This window comes from Xylocopa sonorina, chromosome 1, assembly GCF_050948175.1.
Source record: "Xylocopa sonorina isolate GNS202 chromosome 1, iyXylSono1_principal, whole genome shotgun sequence".
NCBI lineage: Eukaryota > Metazoa > Arthropoda > Insecta > Hymenoptera > Apidae > Xylocopa > Xylocopa sonorina.
The window spans coordinates 9,552,583-9,577,310 of NC_135193.1; the positions used below are offsets into that span (position 1 = coordinate 9,552,583).

At 29.0% G+C, this 24,728-nt stretch overlaps 6 protein-coding genes across 15 annotated transcripts; 3 read left to right on the plus strand and 3 right to left on the minus strand.

Moving 5' to 3' along the window:
• Positions 1 to 159: 159 nt before the first annotated feature.
• LOC143422788 (glyoxylate reductase/hydroxypyruvate reductase-like) lies at positions 160 to 1,822 on the plus strand. 3 transcript variants are annotated; one of them, XM_076893719.1, is made up of 5 exons: positions 160 to 350; positions 431 to 574; positions 762 to 1,082; positions 1,158 to 1,615; positions 1,677 to 1,822. In XM_076893719.1, exons 2-5 carry the CDS (start codon positions 498 to 500, stop codon positions 1,802 to 1,804), a joined length of 984 nt encoding a protein of 327 aa, XP_076749834.1. In that variant the 5' UTR covers positions 160 to 350; positions 431 to 497; the 3' UTR covers positions 1,805 to 1,822. The 3 variants fall into 3 exon arrangements, with proteins under 3 accessions (XP_076749834.1, XP_076749841.1, XP_076749825.1); XM_076893726.1 differs by having other exon boundaries at positions 160 to 333; XM_076893710.1 differs by having other exon boundaries at positions 160 to 574.
• On the minus strand, positions 737 to 3,284 carry LOC143422807 (mitochondrial thiamine pyrophosphate carrier). Of its 2 annotated transcripts, XM_076893737.1 has the most exons (4): positions 3,117 to 3,284; positions 2,895 to 3,047; positions 2,509 to 2,711; positions 737 to 2,447 (listed from the first exon to the last, which is right to left on the minus strand). In XM_076893737.1, the coding sequence occupies exons 1-4, from the start codon at positions 3,234 to 3,236 to the stop codon at positions 1,982 to 1,984; spliced, it is 942 nt and encodes a 313-aa protein (XP_076749852.1). In that variant the 5' UTR covers positions 3,237 to 3,284; the 3' UTR covers positions 737 to 1,981. The 2 variants fall into 2 exon arrangements, with proteins under 2 accessions (XP_076749852.1, XP_076749862.1); XM_076893747.1 differs by lacking the exon at positions 2,895 to 3,047.
• A 989-nt stretch (positions 3,285 to 4,273) lies between these two features.
• Positions 4,274 to 10,177, minus strand: LOC143422771 (ATP-dependent RNA helicase p62). 4 transcript variants are annotated; one of them, XM_076893681.1, is made up of 7 exons: positions 10,020 to 10,151; positions 9,667 to 9,708; positions 8,332 to 9,327; positions 7,596 to 7,774; positions 7,455 to 7,514; positions 5,110 to 5,346; positions 4,274 to 5,022 (listed from the first exon to the last, which is right to left on the minus strand). In XM_076893681.1, coding segments are annotated over exons 1-7 (1,611 nt in total). In that variant the 5' UTR covers positions 10,022 to 10,151; the 3' UTR covers positions 4,274 to 4,927. The 4 variants fall into 4 exon arrangements, 2 of the variants coding, with proteins under 2 accessions (XP_076749796.1, XP_076749805.1); XR_013101756.1 differs by lacking the exon at positions 4,274 to 5,022 and adding an exon at positions 6,167 to 6,586 and having other exon boundaries at positions 5,292 to 5,346; positions 10,020 to 10,158; XR_013101757.1 differs by lacking the exon at positions 4,274 to 5,022 and adding an exon at positions 6,167 to 6,586 and having other exon boundaries at positions 5,292 to 5,638; positions 10,020 to 10,158.
• Positions 10,178 to 10,852: 675 nt separating this feature from the next.
• On the plus strand, positions 10,853 to 15,894 carry Mys (position-specific antigen beta subunit myospheroid). 2 transcript variants are annotated; one of them, XM_076908310.1, is made up of 10 exons: positions 10,853 to 11,054; positions 12,100 to 12,265; positions 12,345 to 12,636; positions 12,715 to 12,943; positions 13,184 to 13,268; positions 13,343 to 13,990; positions 14,079 to 14,390; positions 14,473 to 14,673; positions 14,755 to 15,258; positions 15,333 to 15,894. In XM_076908310.1, exons 2-10 carry the CDS (start codon positions 12,101 to 12,103, stop codon positions 15,396 to 15,398), a joined length of 2,502 nt encoding a protein of 833 aa, XP_076764425.1. In that variant the 5' UTR covers positions 10,853 to 11,054; position 12,100; the 3' UTR covers positions 15,399 to 15,894. The 2 variants fall into 2 exon arrangements, with proteins under 2 accessions (XP_076764425.1, XP_076764344.1); XM_076908229.1 differs by lacking the exon at positions 10,853 to 11,054 and having other exon boundaries at positions 12,092 to 12,265.
• A 2,612-nt stretch (positions 15,895 to 18,506) lies between these two features.
• Positions 18,507 to 23,177, plus strand: Gb (solute carrier family 7 member genderblind). 3 transcript variants are annotated; one of them, XM_076902634.1, is made up of 13 exons: positions 18,507 to 18,689; positions 18,800 to 18,869; positions 19,041 to 19,190; positions 19,614 to 19,799; positions 20,074 to 20,296; positions 20,372 to 20,487; positions 20,591 to 20,716; positions 20,895 to 21,039; positions 21,108 to 21,231; positions 21,321 to 21,521; positions 21,625 to 21,774; positions 21,843 to 22,020; positions 22,185 to 23,177. In XM_076902634.1, the coding sequence occupies exons 4-13, from the start codon at positions 19,619 to 19,621 to the stop codon at positions 22,244 to 22,246; spliced, it is 1,506 nt and encodes a 501-aa protein (XP_076758749.1). In that variant the 5' UTR covers positions 18,507 to 18,689; positions 18,800 to 18,869; positions 19,041 to 19,190; positions 19,614 to 19,618; the 3' UTR covers positions 22,247 to 23,177. The 3 variants fall into 3 exon arrangements, with proteins under 3 accessions (XP_076758749.1, XP_076758742.1, XP_076758758.1); XM_076902627.1 differs by lacking the exon at positions 18,507 to 18,689 and having other exon boundaries at positions 18,731 to 18,869; XM_076902643.1 differs by lacking the exons at positions 18,507 to 18,689; positions 21,321 to 21,521 and having other exon boundaries at positions 18,731 to 18,869.
• A 19-nt stretch (positions 23,178 to 23,196) lies between these two features.
• On the minus strand, positions 23,197 to 24,633 carry Vha14-1 (V-type proton ATPase subunit Vha14-1). The gene is made up of 5 exons (XM_076902654.1): positions 24,421 to 24,633; positions 24,275 to 24,356; positions 23,957 to 24,039; positions 23,684 to 23,806; positions 23,197 to 23,315 (listed from the first exon to the last, which is right to left on the minus strand). Exons 1-5 carry the CDS (start codon positions 24,472 to 24,474, stop codon positions 23,286 to 23,288), a joined length of 372 nt encoding a protein of 123 aa, XP_076758769.1. The 5' UTR covers positions 24,475 to 24,633; the 3' UTR covers positions 23,197 to 23,285.
• Positions 24,634 to 24,728: the final 95 nt, after the last annotated feature.

A 24,728-nucleotide genomic window follows, 5' to 3' on the forward strand; every position in this document is an offset into this window, starting at 1 on the left:
TTTGAGATAGTCATGATTTTTTATTCATGTCACTATTGCAGTATTAAACATTGTGTTTTTTTATTACATTTATCATTACTACAAATGCTATATACATTAAGAATTTCATATACTAATATATATCTATTTGTAAACGTAAACACGCACATACATACACGCGCAAATATGTGCACGTAAATGTATCAAAAATAAGAAATTAATAAATATCAATTTAATATGTAGACAGTACACGTTACATATATAAATTTATCTGCTTATTTTGCAGTATGATGTACGATAAATAAAAGATATTTTGACGACAATAAGTAAGGTTACCTTCTTTTACTTCACATTGTAAGAATTAAATAAAAGTAATAGTACTTTTATTATTACGTTAAAAAAAAAGAATGTTGTTATCTACTTTTTTTTCCTGTGCTAAACTAACTCAAAGGTCACTGCTTTCAATCTCTGTGAAACTTTCACAATATAATAGCCCGAAATTTGTAACATTTGACTCGATGAAAATGAGTCGACCGAAAGTATTAATCACTCGCCCAGACATTCCAGCTGCAGGATTAAACTTACTTAAAGAACAGTAAGTACACCTTTAAGTAAATTAAATATTTAATACGAAACGTATACCTTTCACGTTTTAGCAAATAAAATGATATATATACGAACAAATTTTCTTATACTTCAATTTTTCTATTTGATTATTTTTATATCTTTAATTTATGTGAATAATTCAATTTCTACCTTTTTATTTATGTCTCGTATTATAGATGCGATATCATTCTATGGGAAAAGCCAGAACCAATTCCTAGGTCAGCATTATTATCAAAAATAAAAAATGTGGATGCTGTTTACTGTTTGCTGACAGACAAAATAGATGAGGAGGTTTTAAATGCAGCAGGATCACAATTGAAAGTTGTAGCTTCTATGTCGGTTGGTGTTGACCACTTAGATTTGCAAGCTTTAAAACGGAGAAACATTAAAGTTGGTTATACACCAGGCATTTTAACAAATGCAACAGCTGAATTAACTGTAGCATTATTACTAGCTACATCTAGAAGATTAATAGAAGCAAACAGAGCTATCTATAAGTAAGAAATTGAATATTTTGTGACTTGTACTAGATAGCATAACTAAAACATTAATTTAAAATACAATTCGTGTAGGGGTGAATGGAAAGCATGGTCGCCTACTTGGATGTGTGGTCCAGGATTATCTGGATCAACAATTGGAATAGTAGGTTTAGGCCGTATTGGCACTCAAGTGGCAAAGTGCCTTAAAAGCTTCAATACTGCCAAAATATTATACACAAGCAGAAGTGTTAAACAAGAAGCATCCGAGTTTGGAGGTGAAAGGGTTGAATTTAATGTGTTACTACAAGAGAGCGACTTTATAATTGTTACTACAGCTTTAACACAGGAAACTAAACAAATGTTTAACCAAGATGCATTCAAACAAATGAAAAGATCTGCTATATTTATAAACATCAGCAGAGGGGAAGTTGTTGATCAACCAGCTTTGATAGAAGCTTTAAAAACTGGAACAATCAAAGCTGCAGGTTTAGATGTTATGACTCCTGAGCCTATTCCATTAGATAGTGAATTATTGAAATTGGATAATTGCGGTAGGTATAAAAAAGGTATTCATAAATTTATGACGAAATTAACAATTTTTTTATATTTTAGTTATACTGCCTCACATTGGTAGTGCTGCTATAGAAACACGAGAACAAATGTCAATAATCACAGCTAAAAATATTATGGCAGTCTTGAAAGGATCTCCAGCAGATATGCCTACTCCACTACAATTATAGATTGTATGTTGCAAATAAATGATTAAAATAGGAATAAATATATAAAAAATAAACTGATATTACTCTTCATATAGGCATAATTAATAACTAAAAATCACATTATATTGATCTCATGTTTCTTGTACATTATATATGAATTGTTTGTCCCCTGATGAGTTCAGACCACTAATGATCTTATTATTCAGAAAAGTGCAATCTTAGTGCTTTTAATGCCTTCAGGCTTTGTTCATATGTAGTAAAATGCAACGCTGTTGTTGCAGTAGCTTTAATTTGACTTGGTACTAAACCTTTAAAAAGTCCTCTTACACCTTCTGCTTTTACAGTTACCCTTAAACAATCTATAAGTCCTCTACACTCGAAAAAAGTACCAAAATTTTTTCTACCACTTTTAAATCCTTGAATCTGTAATCTTTTTCTACTAAGATCAAAAGGATATATGGCAGTTTTAGCCAAAAGGCCAGCTATGCTACCAGATATCATAGAATTATGAAAACTAGTATCAATTTCATTAGAATATTTCTTATACATATCAGTAAAGAACCCATAAAATGCAAATTGCAGACCACTGTGTGGTAGAATTTGTAGTAAAGTTGGTAGTAGTCCATAAAAAAATGTCTTTGGAGATTCATGTTTTATGATGCAACTGAAAATGCATTATGGAAAATAACAATTTTAACACATGTTTGAAATAACATTAAACTTACCTGCAGCAGTGAAAAAGTCCTTTGTAGACTTGGTGATTAGTTGACTGTGCCACTAATCTTGTTCTTATGGTATCAAAAGGAAATGATACAATTGTAGCTACAGCGCCAGCACTTGCACCAGCTATAAATTTGGTTGAATATTTCCACTCATTTGACAATGAAAAATGACGAGATACATTCATAAACATTTCATATGAATAGAACTGTAAAATTTTAATAACTAATGTTACATATATTACTATATTTTAAAGAATTATATACATAAAATGGAAAATTCACAGTTTCTAAATATACCGTTTACAGTTTCAAAAAGTATCTTAATTTTCAATTAATGTTAAAATGAAGGAAAATATTCTATAGAAACATATTTATATCAAATAATTCACCTGGCTCATTCCATATACAACTGACAGTACTTGAGCAGGAACATGTCCTTTCCATAAAGAAACTATACCTTCTTCCTTAAACATGGTGTAAAATGCTTGGAGTAACGAATGATATTTACTACCATGATGGTTACCAATTGGTTCAACTTGCAACTATATACACAACTAAATGAATAGTGCTGTAAACATGATAGCTTTGTAAGAAGTTAGTTTCTCATTTACCTGAAACCTAATTTTTACAACATCTAATGGTTGACAAAGAAATCTTGTTACAGATCCACTTATAGCTCCTGCCACAGCATGATCTAAATTCTGATCATTGCCTTTTAATGAGATACCCATTACTCCCTTTTTTTTTACTTTATAGTAGTAAACGGAAAATTGAAAATAAGATTTCCTACGCACAAAGAAATATTAAATTTTAAATATTAATATTGAGAAACTATATTTACGTATGTGTCTATTTTAATTGAAAAGTATAACTTTTCATATTACACATAACCTAAATTACTTTTAGTATTATGTACATACAACGTAAATGCTTGCAAACTTTGAATGAAATGTTTGGAATAACCTTTCGTACATAAATGTTAAGTCCAAGAGTGATCAAATTTAGATTATAATTACAAATTAACATGATGGTCTATAAATGTTAATACTTTTCAGTTTTTTCAATGTCACGTGTCCCTTATCTATGTTAAACTGAAAAAAATGTTTTATGTATTATACGTACACATCAATGAGTAACACTGATGTTATACACCTTCTATGCTTATCTTTCTATTAGTAATTTCTCTTAAATTTCTGCGTCTGTTTTCATGGATTGAACTTCTAACCATGGACCGTTCCATTATTTCCGTTCAGCGTAAACATTTTGGTCTTCGTTCTCCTTCGATACATAAATGATAATATATTTGCATCGATATACATTCACTACTAAGATAGAGAAAATGGTTTATAGTATTTAATTAAATATATTAACATTTAAAAATATATCATTACTTACGTTTCAGTGACAAAATGTATGCGTAAATCAGGGATTGTATAATAAATACGTTTTTCTTCTTTAATTCACACTCAGTTTATTCTTGAAATTGTAAATCTAATACATTAATATACGACACCTTTTTTTGTCTCTTGAACATCTTGAATATATAGAATGAACGAAATAAATTGTTTGAATATTCACTAGAGTATTATGACAGTTTTGAATAATCTGTTGGGTTGATGGAAAATTCTAAATTGTTTACTTGCATACACAATTTTATTGTAAAATCGAATCGTCGGGCAGATTTTTTTTTTTTTGGTGAATTAAAATTACGGTATTGACATAGAATATGGTAAGATATGCATATAAATAAACTATAGTTTTACAAATATTCAGTTCGTTCTCCTATTTTATTGTAGGGACATCAACAAACAAAATTTCACTGTCTGACCAAATATAGAATCGGTCACGTTTAAGTGGAATGAATACTGATACATTTACTATGTACTTATATCTTACTGAGCTCAAACTTTTGAGACGCTTAAAGAATCATAAATTAAACATTTTTTTATCTATTAAAAAACTGAATAAAATGTAATTACAACTAAATTTTAGCAATCGATTTCTTATTGATACGAACGAAAACTTAATTTAAGGAGATTGTCAATTGTTCCACATTAAGTATTTATTATACTTAACATTTCCATGTGCAGTAATGAAATATCTACCACATTTTTCGTTTTGTACGCGTCTCGATGAGTAGAAACATAGAAATGTAGTGTAAAATATTATTACATAATGGAAATTTAACAAAGGTACTCTTTGCATGTAGTTTACTGAATTGTACATTAGTGCTAACTACACAAATAAGATTATAAATAAGAATAAAAAAAGAGTAACACCGAGCACGGAACTAACGTAAAGCAATACTAGCTTTGATGGAGAACTCCTAATCACAGAGAAAAAGATTGTAACAAGTTGTTCCAGATCTCCAAAAGAAGTTACTTATTCATAAAGTTTGTGATCGGAAGTCGAAGTAGATCAACTACGCGGTAAAATAACTTACATTATCGAATCGTTTATGCGTTTTTGGAGGGAAAACGGTTTCTCTTCTACGGTAATTTCCATATCCCCAACGATCTGAAAAATTTATATATAAAATAATAAATTAAAGAAAAATAACTTTACACTAATTAATTAGTTTCAATTGTTTTCACAAATTCTTACTTCGAGACATATCATTGCCAGTCTTGTCTGCAAGTTCCAGCAACTTTGGATTGATGATTTGTTTGGCTTCCTTAAGTACATTAACCAAACCTTTAGCTTGCCGGCCATTTTGTGGTGTAAAGAACGCATAACTCGTCCCAGAATTATTTGAACGGCCTGTTCTACCAATTCTATGAATGTAGTCTTCGGACGAGGTCGGATAATCGAAGTTGATCACGTACTTTACGTCATCGACATCTAAAGAAACAACCATGTTAGAAAATATACTGCCGCAAGAAAAAAATGTGTTTTAAATATGGTATAGATGTTATGTATGGTAAAAGTACTAAATTTTTGACAGTATGTACTGTCAATAATATTTCATGTAAATAATTGAAACCCGTATCTGTTGTATTAAAATTGTACATCATATTTCTATTTCTGTTGACCATTAATTTGTATGTTTTCCCGTTGATATAAGTTAAATATTATGTAACAGAAATAAATAAAATAACGAATCCTCAATACGAAACGAAATATGCAGCTAAGCCTATAATCATACACTATTATCCTGTATCATATCGTACACAAATACACATTTCAGTATAAAAGATTAAATTTTATAATAACGAATAATTAGTAAGTTACAGAACGTTGAACTGGTAACACGTACAGACATTTTTGTCTTTTTAAAACATACCCCATATATAACTCTGAATGCATGTAAAATGCATAATATATGAAATTTAAAATATAGATCAATCAAACTAATAAATTAGAATACAACCATCAATCACGAACATATTTCAATAATTACGCAAATTTTGTTTAATATTAAAATTACTAAATGATGACTAAATTAAGTATCAAATTTATGATTATTTTAATTACTTAGTAACACAAACTTTTTTGTCCCAAATTTGCTTAAGTAACAAAAATTTAACGTTATTTAATCGTTTATATTTATGCTTTCGTTTATGATGATCAAACTATAAAAAGTATACATTATAAAGTTGAATCAATTTTATACTTAAATGTGTATGAATGTAAGTTAGCTGCATAGTAATTAAATACAAACCCAGTTATCGTTGAATATTGCGTTCCGTATGACTCCATACAGAGCGCTGCACCGATGTGTGCTATTTCTTAAATGCAACTTCACATCGCAACGTTGTGTCCTAAGCATCACCACCGAGTAGCGATAGTAGCAAAATCAATAGATTGTTGTCTCTGATACGGGCTGAACATTGGCTATGAAGTGTGACGGTTGTAAGAAAATGTAAACCACGGTCTTATCTCACAACCAACCAGCACGATAGCGGCACCACCCGCGCACCACCCTACTACTTGCGTGGTACACAGGCTGAACACAGAGGCACATTAAGTACAATACTATGTGCAAAACAGAATTGCACATGTACAATGAGTGAGCCATGTTTTCTTTATTGAACGATCGTTTTTCATCGCACACTCAACACAATTTGTGCACCATGTGCCTCTGAAACAAAGGACAACCAGACTGATTAACATAAATTACAAGATGCCCACACTTATTACTAACGCACATCCTATATTTCCAATCTTTAAATCTCAATTCTTTAACACAAGCGTGTAGTTCAATTTTTCCTTCTCTTTCTATTATTTTTAAATAATGGAATAGATCGCACTATTAGATATTATAAATAAAGCTGATGAAATAATGAAAATGAATAAAAAATTATGTACATTTCCTAAAGCATTTGACATATAATATATATATATAAAATATAAAAAAAATTGTACAATGTAAGATTTAAAACTCTTCTTTCACAAAACATCTTAATAAAATAAAGTATAAAACTCATTATAAGTATTTGAAGCTTTCATATACATATATGTAAGTTTTTAAATGTATTTAAATAAAAATGAAAGAAACAACAGAAATTATAAGATATATATACCAGCTACCTAATGCCATCTAATTCCATCTATTTAGAAAATACCAAGCTTATGTTAAGTTTGAGAATGTGCATAAAAATACTTTTTATACATCGTGTTAACCTTGTATCACTCTGTATCTCCAATAATTAATTATAAAACTCTGCAGTAAAATACTGTTCAGAAGTCATTTGTTATCTATCAATTGTTTTATTTATTAAAGATATATAATTAGCTCAATAACTTATTTAGTATGAATCACTTATACTTTAAAAACAGTGAGGCATCACCTTCATATAACCAGTCTGTGCTACATCGCCACTTTACCCCCATTTTAAATTAAGTATAAATTTTCCCAAATGCATTTATCTAAAGCTCAATGAATCCTTCAAATTCCAATATGTTTCAATCAGAATAACAAATATTAAACTAAGAAGACCATTACTTACCCAATCCACGAGCAGCAACGTCTGTTGCTACAAGAATTGAATCCTTATTTCTCCTAAATTCTAAAATTTGACACAATGTTATTAAAGACAGCACGCAAAAAATGTAATGGAAATATTGTTCCAATTGCTAAAAGAACAAACCTGCAAGGACATAATCTCTTTCCAATTGTGATTTGTCACCGTGTATACATACTGCAGGCCAACCATAACGACGAATAGTTCTGGTGATAGTCTCCACCTTTTTCTTCGTTTCTACAAAAACGATAGTCTTGCCACCTTCTGGATTAATATTACCAATTTCCTGAAGGAGGTTTTCTAATCTGAAAGTAATAATAAAAAAGGTTTTAAATTTTGTGCGAAAATAACAAATAAAATATTTATAAGTTAAATATAAAATATCAGTTCTTCTTAGAGGAAAAACGTTCATAATCATAAAGTATCATGTATTACTTTCATCATAAGAGATAGGATAGCAAGTTTCACTTTATCATAATTTATAACATTAATAACATGTTCCAGGTGTATCAAAGTATTAATAATTATAAATGGTTGCTACAAATGTTTTTCCACTCCTAATTATTGATGTTAGTGTCTCAATTCACGTGTGTATTTATATACATTTTAGCATGTTTAATAGTTATGAACCACATTTATCGCATATTTTGTCGTATAAATGTAGTTATTAGCAAAATAATGATGTGAATAAAAGATTTTCTACGAATACTAAAACACCTTAGCACGAATTACTCGACCCAAGATGGCGTAATTCCAGTACTATAGATTATTGTGTAGGGTTATAGATGTCGCTACGTGTCGTCACTTTTGTGTTAACTTCACGACATTTTCTGCGGTGATCTTACATAAGTAAAATACGTACTTTGATTGTTTTTCGTGTTCTTCGCAAACGTCAACAATCTGAAGAATATTGTGATTCGCTGACAACGTTAAGGATCCAATGTTCAATTGTGTGTAGTCTACAAGATATTCTTCTGCAAGATTTCGTACTTCTTTTGGCCAGGTTGCAGACCACATCAGTACTTGTCTGTCTGGTCTAATTTGCTCAATAATTTTTCGGATTTGTGGCTCAAAACCCATGTCTAGCATTCTGTCCGCTTCGTCCAATACCAAATATGTGCATCTGCGTAAATTAGTTGTACCACGTTCCAAAAAGTCAATTAATCGTCCTGGTGTGGCAATACAGATCTCAACTCCTTGTTCCAAATCACGAGCTTGACTTCCTTTTGGTGCGCCACCAAAGATGCAGGTGCTTCTTACATATCCAAAATTATATGTAACTTTTTGAATTTGTTGTGCCAACTCTCTAGTTGGTGCTAAAATTAAAGCAATTGGTCCATCACCACGATTTAGAGGTTGTTGACTGCTAATATGTACTATAGCAGGTAAAATGTATCCTAAAGTCTTTCCAGAGCCTGTTTGTGCTATTCCCACCATATTTTGACCAGACATAGCGATTGGCCATCCTTGAGCTTGAATAGCAGTTGGTTCACTGAACCCTTGCTTTCTAATGCATTGCATTACATGATCAGGAAAATTCCCTTCTTCAAAATGTTGTATAGGATTAGGAATTTTTTCTCCTTTGAGAGTAATCTGATTTTCTTGTCTAAATACATCTATTTCTTGTGGGTGACGCGATTGAACATTGGGATGTGGTATATAGAAATCCTTTTTGAAAGGTTTCAAATTTTCAAAGTTCCAATTTGGTTTCTTTAAATTAGCAACAGTGCCATTGATATTAGTTTTTGTACGATTTTCAAATCTTCCATTTCTATTGGTATTATTATTTCCATATGGAACAGATCCCCTTCCCTTAGTGTTTCTGTAAGTCCCACTGTGGTAACTAGCTCCGTACGTCCTATAAAACAAAATGTAACACGTGTTAAAAGTAAAAATAAAAGTAACAATAACAAATTGGAAATCATTACATTCTGTATGTATAATTGCAAATAGATTACAATATAAATGTAGTGAACATAGAGAGACGGCTCCAGACAAAAATGTGTGGATTCCGAAGGCATGTTCTCAATTTACTATTCCTCTCAAAAGCATTCATGCTCCATTCATGTATATAAAATGGAGGCATGCCAAAATGAGAGGTATGATAGGGGCCGTATCTATATCACTAACTGGATTATGTATTTTAAACTTTAATGTATTGTACCACAATTATTGAAGGAGATACTTGGATACAAACCTAATTCTGAGGGATCCAATAGCTCCTACTACATTCCGTAACCTTTAATAAATCATAACCGCGTTTATATGTGTAGTTATGATCAATTATTGCGAGTGCTCCCAAATGCACGTATATATTAAAATGAATTTTAAAACAAATATCTCAGTTAAAAAGTCTTACGTAACAGTACTTCGATAAATTTACGCAAGATCGTGATAGAGCAAAATTTAGCGTCGCATTGCAGATATTCATATAATGGCCGACTATCAACGATATTGAAGAGAAAGAATTGCAACCGATTCGCATACATCAAATAAGTAAAAAAAATTCCTCGAGGTATTTGTTACATTCAAAATAGAAGTATTACTCACATTTTTGATGCGGTGATGGACTTTTGATCTCTAATTAAATTTCTGTTCAAAATGATAATTTATACTTGATTGATTGGATAAGGCAGCAACAATTCTAAAACAATCAGTAATTTTTAGTATTGCTTTTTCAATTTAATCTACAAAATATATACAACTATTATAAAGAAGAATTAATGGTTAACTATGATGGAAAATCTAAGAGTTAGAAAAAAAATGCAAGCAAACAGGGTATAACGACAGAACATCCTACTTACGCCGCCTCCAGGAACAGAAAGAACGATTTACCACGAACCCGGATGTTCAACAACGTCGATCGAACGTTTTCAAGAGTGGGGGATGCGCAGACACTCCTTAAGTCTCTGTTTTCGTTCTGTGCGCATGTACATTATAAACTAAATTTTAATCAAGCAAAAGTAATGAACTACGTTACTCAAAATAATATATTATTTGCTTTATTTATGTAGCATTTTGGCTGTAACTGTATATATATGCTTTTAAAAATAACAAAATATTTTTATCGTATACATTTATACATATTTATACCCATTTATAATAACAAAAATTTTACTTTTGATTCCGCAAATTTTATATATTAACCTCAACAATTGGTTAGAAATTATTCTGCATAAAACGCTAGAGTTTGATAATAATAATATTCAGAATATGTTATTACTACTTATATAAAGCTTGATGTTTAAAACCTCCCGCTCTTTGCATATCATAAAAAAAGAAGAAAGGAAGTAGTTCGAACATTGAACACGTACAGCATTAATGTTGTAAATTAACTGCAGACATCTAGATATTATTATTCTATGGTAGAAGCGGAATCGGGCTGAGACCGTGTAAACACATAGTACTGTGTGGTCTGTGGTATAAGTTGGTCTATTGCGATTTTGTATAGGCAGTTGCTTGTGCTTGTGGCGTGCGTGCGTTTGATGGGTTACCTTTTATGGTAATTCAAGTAACAAGAAAACATTAGCCAAACTTGTGATGTTCTAATAACATAAAGCGAAAAGGGAAATTCCAACAGAAGAAGTAAGCTCTGAAAATTTCTTGATCAACCTTTCTCCTCGTTTTGATATTTCCTTTTTCTTGACCGCAAAATGATAGCACTTTGTAAATATAAAGATGACGGCATCATCATGAATGAATAAATGGTCTGTTTTACACAGTTGATAATCGTATCTCAATATATCGTATTAAATATACCTGAAATATAAATGAAAAGGTCTTCAGAATTCTGTATTAGATGATTTTTTAATTCAACTAATATACGAAATGTTGCCTACGAACTAGTAATTGAAAGCGTGAGAGATTTTTTGTATAGCCGCACCTTCTTTACATTTTCCTACTTCACCAAATATATATATGTAAATATAAATAATTGTGTTTTTTGTAAATATCGTTCACTTTTAACAAAATTTTATTTTCATTAATTATATACGTGCTTTACACAAACCATGTAAATACTTCAAATATTTCTATGCATAGTTTAATTACTAATTTGTTTAAAATTATATAGCTTCAATGTTAAAATAATATCATAGATTGTCTAGAATTACTTGTTTTCTGTATAAATATGTATATATAGGCAAACTAAATTGTTCCTCTTGGTCTTAAATATTAATACCTTAAAAAAGTTTTAGTATATCTTTTCCTTGTAAAGTGAATCATTGTACACCATATGTAATGCTTATTCTTAGTAAGTAAAATAAGAACAGACTGTGTATAATTTAAGAATTTGATGACTCAACAATTGCAAGAATAACACCTCATGCGTGTTCCTTATTTTAAAAAAAAATGATTTTATAAAAAGTTATTATTTCACTAAAATTTGTTAAAGAAATAATCAAAGTTTTAAATATATGTTATTTATCATTTTCATTTGAAAAAGTATATATTTAAAATATAATCCATAAGCTATGTATCAATTGAACTAGGTGTAAATTAGGTCAAATATGTAATACCTAGGTAAATTTTTAATTGATTATTTTAATATTTTTAATTAAATTCCTTACGATCGTTAAAACTATACTTTAGAAACAAAAGTTTAATGTGCATAAATATTTTATATGTATAGAATGTTCAGCAGCTCCAGATGGATTTTAGCAATAACAATTGTCACGTCACTAGCAGAGGCAAACTATTCGCCTCCAGAAAGACTAACTGGAATGAACCCCTGTATTAGTAAACAAACCTGCCATGAATGCATACAAACACCACATTGTGCCTGGTGTGCTGCACCAGTAAGTATTTATTACTTATTTTATTTAATATACATCATAGTTTAAGTTATAAAATATGTGTATTTTTTTTTTTTTATAGAAATTTTCTGAGAAGCGGTGCTTCTTACCAAATATCAATGTAAAAATATTTGCAACATGTCCAGAAGAGTACACATGGAATCCAGACAATGTTTTCAATATGATAAGACATAGAAATTTAACCAAAGGTGGTTATGCGAGTGGTTACGAATATTCCTATGCAAATTCTTCATATAGCTCTAGTTCACAGTCCCACAGTGAAAGTAGCAGTAGCAGTAGCAGTAGCAGCAGTAGCAGAAGACAAGAAGCTGTACAAATTTGGCCACAAGAAGTTAATTTAAAGCTTAGAATAAGTAAGCTATTTTTTATAATTCTTATGTCATATATGAATTTGTAATCTAAAATAATATTTGCAATGTAAATTGTTTTAGACGAAGCACATAGAATGACTTTTGCATATTCACAAGCTGAGGATTATCCTGTTGATTTGTATTATCTTATGGACCTAAGTAAATCAATGGAAGATGACAAAAAAAAATTGTCAGATTTAGGGCAACTCTTAGTGGAAAGTATGAGCAAAATTACAAGTAATTTTCGCTTGGGCTTTGGCAGTTTTGTTGATAAAGTTGTAATGCCTTATGTTAATACAATGCCTCATGCGTAAGTTTCTTATATAAGAAATTGTAATTTTTACATATACATAATTCTGTGGTGAAATAGAAAAATGGAAAGGATCTTAAATTGGAAAAGGATTTTTTTGTGAAAGAACATTCGTGTTTTTCAAGATTTGGCCTTTTTTTATTTTGATTGACATTTAATTTTCTGTTACACCATAGAATTTGACTTTACAACCTTATAATATCATTTAATAATAAAATTATAGTCGTTTTTGTGTTTCAGATTAATAGATCCATGTGGTGGGTGTGCAGCACCATATGGTTACAAAAACATTATGACATTGTCTCGAGACACTAGTCACTTTGCAGTAAGTAGATATGAATTACATTTTTTATATTGGCATCCTACAAAAGATATTATTGTTTTCTTTTCAACTTGTAGAGTTTAGTGCGAAATGCTTCAGTATCTGGAAATTTGGATGCTCCAGAAGGAGGTTTTGATGCGATAATGCAAGCTATAGTTTGCAGACGACAAATTGGTTGGCGTGAAAAGGCTCGTAGACTTTTAGTATTTTCTACAGACGCTGGTTTTCACTACGCGGGCGATGGTAAATTAGGCGGGATTGTAAAACCAAATGACGGCGAATGTCATTTGGATAATAACGGGCTTTACACTCATTCATCTTTACAAGATTATCCAAGTATTTCTCAGATTAATTTAAAAGTTAAACAAAATGCCATTAATATTATATGGGCCGTTACGGAACAGGAAATTAATGTATACAAAAGACTGACTAAACATGTAGAAGGATCTTTTGCCGGCAAATTATCAGATGATTCAAGTAATGTCGTGGAATTAATTCGTGAGCAATATGATGCAATTTCAAGTTCGGTTGAAATGAAAGACACGGCTAGCAGTACAGTGAAAGTGAAATATTTCTCTAAATGTTTGGGGTCGGGACCACTTGTTGAAACTTCAAAATGTGACGGATTAAAAGTTGGAACGAAAGTGGAATTTACTGCAGAAATTGAAGTAACTAGTTGTCCAGAAAATAGATCTGAATGGAGACAAAAGTTTGATATTTATCCGGTAAGAATAAAAGCATTTGAATTTGGCTTAATTTTTTAATTATTTAATTGAATTATTAAAAACAGAAAAAAGATATTTGCTTTTTTAGGTTGGTATTAATGAAACACTTACTGTAAATTTGGAAATGTTATGCGATTGTGAATGCGAACGCGAAGGTGCTATGTACGAATTAAGGTCACCTGAATGTAATGGTGTAGGGACTTTAAAATGTGGTATTTGTGAATGTTACGATGGATTCTTTGGAAAACGCTGTGAATGTAGTCCTCATCAAGATATAACAGGATTTGATAAACATATACAATCTTGTAGGCCTGATAACACATCTCTTGTCGATTGTTCAGGAAGAGGAACTTGTGCTTGTGGTCAATGCGAATGTGAAGAAAGAGAAAATCCGCAAGAAGTAAATATGAATATTTGTTTCATATATTTTAAAGAGTTGACAGTTTTTCTATTTAGCTATTTAATGTTACTATTTGTTACAGATAATTTCAGGTGCTTTTTGCGAATGTGATAATTTCTCTTGCGATCGAGATCAAAATCAGTTGTGCTCGGGTCATGGCACTTGCGAATGTGGACAGTGCGTTTGCGATCCAGAGTGGACTGGTCCATCTTGCAACTGTGTGTCTTCGAATAAAACTTGTATTGCGCCTAAAACTACTAATGGATTATTATGTTCGGGACATGTGAGATATTTTAGTAATTGGATAAAGCAAAGTTTATTCTATCTAGTAATTTGTAACTTTTATCAATTTTTCATTATTCAGGGAGATTGTGTATGCGGTAAATGTATTTGTCACGAACATGGGAATATTAGGTATTCCGGTGAACACTGTAACAAATGCCTAAACTGTCCTCGTCGTTGTGACGAATTGAGAAACTGTGTACTTTGTCAAATGTATGGTACTGGCAATTTTACTGACACAGAAGAATGTGAAAAAAATTGTAGAGAATTCAAACCCGAACCAGTTGACACAGTTATACCAGATGTAGATAAAGATGAAGTTCTATGCTTTGGTATAGATGAAGATGACTGCAAATACAATTTTGTATATTATTACAATGAAACGAACTGCCTACAAGTTCGAGCACAAAAGGAAAAGGAATGTCCACCACAAGTTTATATGCTAGGCATAGTATTAGGTGTAATAGCAGCTATTGTTTTAATTGGGCTTGCCTTATTGCTTTTATGGAAATTGTTAACAACTATACATGACAGAAGAGAATTTGCAAGATTTGAAAAGGAAAGGAAGAAGGCGAAGTGGGATACGGTATAAACTTTAAATTATATTTGAGATTATATAATGTAATATTAAGCATGTCTTATTAAAATTTGTTTAAACAGGGAGAAAATCCAATTTATAAACAAGCAACATCAACGTTTAAAAATCCAACATATGCTGGAAAATAAAGGAAGCAAGGATGATCTCTACTTAATGGAAAAATTATAAAATTTCAGTAAATTGTGTTTTTATATATATAAAAATTGTTAACCGGTTAATATTTAAGTGTGACGCAAGAAACTTTAATATCCAGCAAATAAAGCTTTAGCAGTAATTAGGATAATTCTTAACATCGTAATTTATAAATATTTAACGCAATTTAATGTAATACGAAATTTTATCAACTTATTCGTTTAAGTACGATATTATAATACTGCCATATAACTTAGACTGCTATGTGTGAATGAGTGCGTATATGTATAGGTGTAAATTATGTACACAATGTATACAATGAAAAACTATATAATGTAGGGTTGAATATCTTCATAAAAATATGATAACGCAACGGTTTAAAGATTTAGGATATAATCTTACCTAAAATTGATATGCAAGTGCCTTTTATCTTATGATAAAAATATTTATGTAATTTTTTAATTGTTCTTTTAATACGAAATTTATAAAGTATATATATTTATCTTTCAGAGGACTTCATTCACACTTTCCAAATTTAGACTTAAAGTGTAATGAATTCTTCTATTAAATATCATATTTATTAAGATTTATCGTACATTTTAACACACTTCAAACAAAATGATTAATAAGCTAAATATTAATATGTGATATTATAAGATTTAAAACATTTTTTACAGGTATGTTTTAACCAACTATGTTGAATTCTTCTCTGTCTAAGTCTTCCTGAATCTCATGTATGTTTTAATATTTTATAAAGAAGAGTCTCTAAAAGTGTATGTAGAAAATTGTATAAATGTAAAAAAAGAGCAAAACGTATAGTAATAAGTATAAATCACTTTGCGCTTATAAAAAACACAAAGTTTGCAATTTTTTACAAATGTTCATACAATATTATATAGAGAGGTAAAAAGCTATAAAATTTGGTTGTTTGTTCTCCACCAAACGTCATTAAAATAATTTAAATGGACATTTTAAATGTAGCAAAAATTAATGCTTTTATAAATGAGTTGTATAAATTACATTAATAAGGTGTTCCCACTTTATGGCTTTCTACCATACTCTTTTCTTATTTACACATTCATGGTAAAAAGGAAAGAAAAATCAAATATTTATAACAATAAAATAAGGCTCAATAATGAATATTTTATCATTAGGTGCAAACAAGTATATACTATTATTATAAAATAATTGTGTTTGTACGAAATTTATACTTAATATAAATCATACACGCGTCACTTAAATTCAATCATTAATAATGATAAAAGTGTCTGCTTATCTTACAATTCATAATAAAATAAAAAAGATAAACATAACACTCTATATCATTTTACATTGACAATATAAATAATTTTATGCGCATTTATACAATGTCTTTTGTAGCGCTTTATTCTCGTAAATAAACTAAAAGCTTATACGAGTTGATTTTACATTAACGTTTATTTATCATTCTTTAAAGAAGAGTACAAAAACAAACCCGGAAATATATAATTCTATATAATAATATTATTAATATAAATTTTGTTCCTAAAGAATTGTATAGAATGTTTTAAACATATCCTCTTAATTTTTTGAATCGGTAAATTTAGAAATTCTGAACCAGTTTCATATTCGTTGACCCCTACATTTTACTAGAAATTTGTTTATCGCCTGAAACCAATGCACGTATTGTAATTTTCGCGAAAATTGGCGACTCGACAAGAACGTAGTGCAATAGTATGTTGCAGTTGTAATTTTGTGATAAACCGCGCAGATTTATATAATAAATTGCATTAAGATATACAAATTTATGTTCACTGAAATATGGATAATATGACGCTAAAATTATCTTACATGCAACTGGATTGGAAAGTACGGTATACAGTTAAATGATATGGCTATACGCTGTATAGAGATCACGGGAAAAGAAAAATAAAATGTATTATTAATTATGTAAGCTATAATTATTTATTGGGTAAATATATATACTTGGTATTGAGGTAATTATTATACAATTGCAACATACAGTTACGATCTTATATAATATGTTAGTCCGAATGAATCATAACAATCCTGATACTTAGTGTTAATAGAATACACTGTACACTCTACATAATGAAAATTAGGAATGATTGCATTTAATTGAATGAATGTCAAATGAAGAAAAGCCAGTCACTCGCATAATGTCCTTAACCTTTTAAAATTAGAATTTTAAATCTGCCTAACTTTATGATAACGGAATATTTCAGTGTTCAAATATTTATATATATTTCGAAGTTTTTACAAATTTAAAGGAAGGACAACGGTAATAATTTGAAAAATATATCTGGCCGGCCTTATATGGTTCCTCATTTATATTTGCTAAGATAAATCAATTTGTTTGGCATCACGTAGATGTATCAGATACAGTACATCTTGCGGAATTATAAACATGTAACAATAGATGATTTAGGGTGACTAAGCATAACACCCAATGGAATAATAAACTCCATACTAATGAGGATTTCTTGAATCTAATTTAATCAAGTTTGTAATTTAAATATTTGGAAATTAAATTATGACTTCATTTATACATCCAAACAATATTTCAGATTAGGAAAAACGGTACAATGTGTAAGAGAAGTGCGAAATCACAAATGCTCGAGAGGGTCGCCGTGTTTTCATCATCTCGATGTTAGATGGAAAAGAAAAATAAATTCTAGGGGATGCTAGGAATTAAATCCTTCTCGTTATTGCATGGTGAGAAAGTAAGATTCTTTTTAACCGAGGCTTTATCATGAAAGTTTGTACAATAATGCCTTCTTAGGTCGTTCATATTAGTCTCGAGGATACCCCTAATGCCATCTCACACGATTTTTTTAAAACCTTATGCTTTTAAGAAGGATTCTTCAAATTAAATTCAGATAAACTAAATATGATTATACAATTTTAATTTGTATGTACGTAAATGCAGCTTTTACATTGGAAAGAATAGAGGGACGCTTTAGAATATAATAAAAAAAATAGGCTTGATAAATCATTATGTAAATCACAGCTTAAACAGCTTGTTGCAATGATATTTCAATCGGAGTCTTTTTATGGACAGCTTCGTACCTGTAGCTGTAACCATTGATGTTGATTAATTAATACAACAAATTGATAATTGTCAATGCATTTTTTTAACGTAATAATTTATAATAAATTTAACAATAACTTGAAAATTATGCAATTATGTTAATATTATGTAATTTCACTGCACATTACGTCAGGTATCTTCTATTGATTGCTTCTAAAATGTGCAACACGTGTAAGAGTGATGATTTAACAATAAGGTATTGATGATGTAGGTGTTAATAGGTCAGTCCTATTGAATAACAATTTACATTACACTTAAATTCTTATTTTCTATAATTGTTTCATTTAAAAAATTTAAACTTAATAGTAAAGGAGGCTTGCGAACCAACCTTTAAAGTATCTTAACGCACGTGTTCCTTTCCGAAAGTATAACCTAGGTAGGTATATTTTTCGCATAACAGTTCAAAATAAAATTTTGCAAATAATAAAAATCAATAGTTTACGTACATCATTTTTCATAAATACTGTCATTAATTGAAATAGTATTATATACAATTTTACTGTATGTTTCTGAAAATAATAGTATTAACAAGAATTTTCCTTTTCAGATGATGCACATCCAAAAAGGAATTCAGAAAATTAATGTTCACAGATAATATGCAAACGCCTGCATTTTTTATAGTGTACATCTATTTATTCTTTTACTTATACCAAAGAGAGAAATCTCAGTATTATTAAAAAATTTAATTTCCATAAAGGTATATATCAATTTTTATCAATAATATTGAAAATAATGGTTTCATGAATAAAAAAATATTTTATAAACATTAATCTATTATCCTAATGAGTACTTATGTATGTTATTCATTTGTATTTATCTTAAATATTCAGTATTAAGTATTATAAATAGTTTAAAAGTTTTATCATAACATATTTTATAATAATAATAATATTAAATTATTTCTACTCTATAAATGAATAGGTATATATACTTTATATAAATATGTATATTACTGTTACATAAATAAAGGTATACAGCATATTATATATACAATATAAAATGATACTACATTTCTCAGTAATTTGCAAAAATATCATTGTAACGAAAAATTATTTCTTCTGCATACATATGTACATATATGTATAAATTACTATTAATATTTTATATTGATTTCATATAGACAAAATGGTCTCCCAAATATTTGATGAGTCTCCCAAAGAAATGCAGTTGCTTAGCTCAGACGATGAATCTCAGAATCATAAACAAACAGATAAGAAGGTTAATAACACTGATAAAGTACAAATGAGAAAGCAGCTAGGTCTCTTAGAAGGTGTTGCAATTATTTTAGGAATTATATGTGGTTCAGGTAACAATTGATTTTAATATATGTATTGCAATATTTTCCATATATTATTTTTAATATTTACATTTGTATTTTTTCTATATGTTTAATAATTTAAAAAATGAATTTTTATAATTACAAAAATGTATGTTTTGGTCATGCAACTGAAAGTTTTTAATATAATTTAAAAATAATTAATGGAAACTAGGGTAGATACACCTAGTACATTTATTGCACTATGTAATATACAGCGTAACTAATTATATAAAAATTGTGAAATTATTTCAAAATTTTGTAGGCATTTTCATTTCCCCAAAAGGCGTAATTACAGAAGTAGGAAGCGTTGGTGTATCTTTAATTGTTTGGATTTTATGTGGTTTACTATCTATGGTGGGTGCATTATGCTATGCTGAATTGGGCACTTGCATACCTCGTAGTGGTGGTGATTATGCTTATATTTATGAAGCTTTTGGGGATCTACCTGCTTTCTTGTACTTGTGGGCTGCAAACTTAATCTTTGTGTAAGTTACCATTATACAATTATAATCATATTTATGTACTTTATAGTATGCATGATATTATTTCTTTATTTTCAGTCCAACTACAAATGCTATTATGGGATTAACTTTTGCTCAGTATGTTTTACAACCATTCTTTCCAAATTGTTCTATTCCAGATAATGGCACACGTCTACTAGCAGCAGTTACTATCTGTAAGTTACATTTTCTTATACATAAAATGTAGTTCTTCTACTTGTGTTGTATTTTATTTTATTCAAATGAGACTTTATTTTATTCAAATTTATTCATTACTAGGTTTACTTACATTTGCAAATTGCTATGATGTTAAAGATACATCAAAAATGCAAAATGTATTCATGTTTGCTAAAATTGGTGCATTGGTAATTATAATTATCACTGGATTAGTTTGGATAATGTTAGGTAAGTATACATTCAATGTGTTATATTTAAGTCTTTTGAAAATATGTAACAAAAGAATATATATCATTAATTTATAGTAGATTTAGTTAAAAGAAAATTTCCTATAAGAACTATAATAAATGTGTATATGCTATGTTTTAAAATATTTAGTTTCATATCCTTTAATGATTTATTACAGGACACACAGAAAACTTTGAGAACACTTTCGAAAATACAATTAAAGATCCTGGTAAACTTGCAGTGGCATTTTATTCTGGCATATTCTCATATTCTGGATGGAATTACTTAAATTTTATGACCGAAGAATTAAAAGATCCTTATGTGTACGTGATATAAAATAACGTAAAACTACATTTCTTTTCTTAACACTAAATAAATAATTGCATTTTAGGAATTTACCACGAGCTATTTACATATCACTGCCTTTAGTGACACTTATCTATGTCTTGGCAAATGTAGCTTATTTATCAGTTTTGACACCAACTGCAATGATTGCATCTCATGCAATTGCTGTGGTCAGTACTATTATCCAAATATTATTCTTATACAAAAATTTTTATATTGATTATATGCAGCATAACATTCCAAACTAACTTTTTTTTAGACTTTTGGAGATCAACTTCTTGGTATGATGGCATGGATAATACCTGTTATGGTAGCTGTGTCTGCATTTGGCGGATTGAGTGTGCATATTATGACATCATCTCGAATGTGTTTTGTTGGTGCCAGAAACGGTCATTTTCCTTCAATGTTAAGCCATATTAATGTTTCCAGATTTACACCCACACCTGCCTTGGTCTTTCTTGTATGTATATGTTACGTTTTTTTTGTTTTTGTTTACGTTTTTTACAAATTTTTACAAATTTATGTTTACATTTACATTACATAAATACTGTTTTCCCTTTCAGTGCACCTTATCCTTAATAATGCTATGCACAAGTGATATTTTTGTATTAATCACGTATTGCAGTATAGTTGAATCATTTTTCATAATGTTATCAGTAGCTGGTATTCTGTGGCTTCGTTACAAACGGCCTAACATGGATCGACCAATTAAGGTAATTAATTAAATAAATATCAATATAAATATTTTTATTTCTTATATTTTCTTATTTATATTTTACAGATGCCTTTGTGGATTCCTATTACATTTGTAGCCATATGTGCATTTTTAGTATTTGTTCCTTGCTATGAAAGGCCGTACGAAGTTGGGATAGGTACTTTAATAACTTTATCTGGTGTTCCGGCTTATTTCGTCGGTGTTAAATGGAAAAATAAACCACTATGGTTTCAACAACTTAATCGTACGTACTGTTTGTAATAAGCCATTATATATTACGCGAGATACATATATTTATCGTGTTATATTATATATATATATACTATTTTAAATTTGTGTTTAATTATAATTTACTGCTTATTTTAGCACTTTTAGATTTAAATAATTTTAGAATTTTTGTATTTACAGTTGAAATTACTTACACTGTACAAAAGCTATTCATGTCCGCCATTGAGGAACGGGATTATTGATTTAACTAATATATCAATTTAAAAACAGTCTGAAGCGAAAACTTGATATTTTGTTCTAATGGTAACTATATGCATAACTTGCATATTGTTAATACTATATAACTGTGTTCTTGATAATGAAATGTTTACAAATATACATATAAGATAAAATAGGTTGCTCTCTAGGTTATAAGATTAATTATTTATAGTTACCAATTGCTATTTATTTGGGAAAAGAATAATAACATTATAATTTATTGCGTGCAACATGATAATCTTAATTTTTTAATGTCATTTTTTCATGCGAAATTCACTGCAAATTCATATATCATTTAGAAGTAAAAATTTCTATTTTTATAAGTATTAATGTGTTTTCCAATCTTTATTTATTACATTAAAAAATTAATACATATTTGAAATTTGCCTTAATTAAAAATTTTTGAATGATTTTGTTAGATATATCAATACTGAAAGTTCTATAATAAGGAATTTGAAATAGAGTTTTAGTAAAAAAAAATAATTATGTTCCTGTATACAAACTTTAAAAGCAACATATTATAAAGAATGAATAATTTATCGTAACCTCTGTGATATGGGTAATTTATGATGAAAATGTTGATCCAAATTTTTCTAATATTGTAATAAAATACTTGTAAAATTCAATTACATAGATAAAATCATAAATCTTAGTTTGCAATTAATGTTTATCAAAATGTTATATGACAATAAAGATTCCTCTACATTGAGCTGTAAATAAAATATGCTGTAGTTTACTATATATTTATAATACATTTGTTCATTTACTTTTACCAAACTTCATGTATGCAACATCTTTGTAGAATATGTTTCTTTAATTTGAAATTGATTTTAAGTGATATCACATGTCTGTACAGAATAAGAAATAAACATTTTATGAAGAAATTGAAAAGTTGGTAAATTTTTTAAGGTATAATAATAAATAATGGAATGTCTTATACACATTTCCTTTTTTTCTACATGATCTATAATAATAGAACAACATTGAGAATAGAGAAGTCATCAATTATTTTCTGTACATATATTAATGTATATCTTCTGGGTTAAACATTCCCTGCAAAGTAAAATTAAAGAAACTAATTATATAATTAATTAATAGTAGTTCAATATTTCGGAATGCTTTCTCACAACTGTTTAAAATACTTGGAGGTGATAGTACATAATCCATTCATGCAGATTTTAGTTTTAATATATATTAGCCTTAACTGAATAAAATATATTATTTATAAATAATTATATTCACTTTACGATTAATAAGTCATTCATATATATAAAACTTACATGTCAAAATATTATTTATACAATTATGGATCAATAAGGTTTTTTTTTTTTTAATTTAACACTTAATCACAGTGATAACATACAGTATATAAAAATGAGTGAAAGTTAATTTCTATTTGTTATATGTATTAATTATCTTACCTTAGCACGCCTTAGAATTGAGTCTTTACTAGCATCGTATGGGTGATCCTTACTTGGAATTTCTAATACTGATGGTATAGGTTGTGTGTGACTATCAATTACATGACGAATCATTTCAGCAACCTTAAATGCATGAAAGAAGACTTAATATAAATAATATTAATTAAACTTTTATTATTATATTAATCTTCCTCTATATATCACACAAGTAATATAAATTTAAGCATATTTCATATTCAGTCTTTTAGTTCATAATGTACATCTAATACTTACATTTTGGTTGATAAGTATAATATCAATATCATCACGTTTAATGAAACGTTTAAACGTATCCTCTATGTCACTTATAGCTGTGTCTATAAAAAAAATATATACAAATGTATATGCATACTTATCTAAAAAAAATATATATATAAATATATGAATTTTTAGTTGTTAAAATGTTAGATGCAGTTATTGCAGACTGTTAAGTAACAAGTAATTCACATTGATATTTTAATACAAAAATATTAAACTACAGTGTTAATCTGATACCTAATAACGTTTGATCTTTGGAAAAACAAAAAAGGAACAATATTTAACAACACGTACTCTTATCTACAACCATAAAATTGGGTTGACGATGTTTGTTAATCTCACCAACTCCACCCAACAGAAAACCAACACAAGTGTCCTGAAATGAAATTCTTGTAAATATTCTTTTAATGTTAAATTTGATGTAGACATATTTTATTTACCTCATCTCCGATCACAGCTAGAAGTTTGCCCTTTCCTGCAGAATGAAGAGCCATTGTTACGAATAAAACGACACCAAGAGACTAAATTTAAGAGAACAATTAATTTAACAAATCTTAACGATGTGCATCAGCTGACAGTCACACCTATTTACGTATAATACTGAAACTACTTAAACATCACGTGCCGAATTTGTCCAATCGAAAAAGTAGCGGAGAATGATACCGATCGAGTTCAGAAACAGTGAATTCTAAAATAGATGTACTACCTACAGTGTTGTATATATCCGCCAATCTTTTACTTCATCTCC

Excerpts from the sequence above, each read along its gene's own strand:
- LOC143422807 (XM_076893737.1), bottom strand. The coding sequence starts at position 3,236 with ATGGGTATCTCATTAAAAGGCAATGATCAGAATTTAGATCATGCTGTG. Across the intron at positions 3,048-3,116 it reads TTGTAAAAATTAGGTTTCAG|TTGCAAGTTGAACCAATTGG; the intron begins GTAAATGAGAAA and ends TTGTGTATATAG. Across the intron at positions 2,712-2,894 it reads TTGTATATGGAATGAGCCAG|TTCTATTCATATGAAATGTT; the intron begins GTGAATTATTTG and ends AAAATTTTACAG.
- Vha14-1 (XM_076902654.1), bottom strand. The coding sequence starts at position 24,474 with ATGGCTCTTCATTCTGCAGGAAAGGGCAAACTTCTAGCTGTGATCGGA. Across the intron at positions 24,357-24,420 it reads TAGCTGTGATCGGAGATGAG|GACACTTGTGTTGGTTTTCT; the intron begins GTAAATAAAATA and ends ATTTCATTTCAG. Across the intron at positions 24,040-24,274 it reads TTTTATGGTTGTAGATAAGA|ACACAGCTATAAGTGACATA; the intron begins GTACGTGTTGTT and ends TTTTTTTTATAG.
- Gb (XM_076902634.1), top strand. The coding sequence starts at position 19,619 with ATGGTCTCCCAAATATTTGATGAGTCTCCCAAAGAAATGCAGTTGCTT. Across the intron at positions 21,040-21,107 it reads GAATTAAAAGATCCTTATGT|GAATTTACCACGAGCTATTT; the intron begins GTACGTGATATA and ends ATTGCATTTTAG. Across the intron at positions 22,021-22,184 it reads ATGGTTTCAACAACTTAATC|TTGAAATTACTTACACTGTA; the intron begins GTACGTACTGTT and ends TTGTATTTACAG.
- LOC143422788 (XM_076893710.1), top strand. The coding sequence starts at position 387 with ATGTTGTTATCTACTTTTTTTTCCTGTGCTAAACTAACTCAAAGGTCA. Across the intron at positions 575-761 it reads TTAAACTTACTTAAAGAACA|ATGCGATATCATTCTATGGG; the intron begins GTAAGTACACCT and ends CTCGTATTATAG. Across the intron at positions 1,616-1,676 it reads ATTGAAATTGGATAATTGCG|TTATACTGCCTCACATTGGT; the intron begins GTAGGTATAAAA and ends TTTATATTTTAG.
- Mys (XM_076908229.1), top strand. The coding sequence starts at position 12,092 with ATGTATAGAATGTTCAGCAGCTCCAGATGGATTTTAGCAATAACAATT. Across the intron at positions 14,391-14,472 it reads AAAGAGAAAATCCGCAAGAA|ATAATTTCAGGTGCTTTTTG; the intron begins GTAAATATGAAT and ends TATTTGTTACAG. Across the intron at positions 14,674-14,754 it reads GATTATTATGTTCGGGACAT|GGAGATTGTGTATGCGGTAA; the intron begins GTGAGATATTTT and ends TTCATTATTCAG.
- LOC143422771 (XM_076893681.1), bottom strand. Across the intron at positions 9,328-9,666 it reads ATTGGATCCCTCAGAATTAG|GACGTACGGAGCTAGTTACC; the intron begins GTTTGTATCCAA and ends TTTGTTTTATAG. Across the intron at positions 5,347-7,454 it reads CGTTGCTGCTCGTGGATTGG|ATGTCGATGACGTAAAGTAC; the intron begins GTAAGTAATGGT and ends TTGTTTCTTTAG.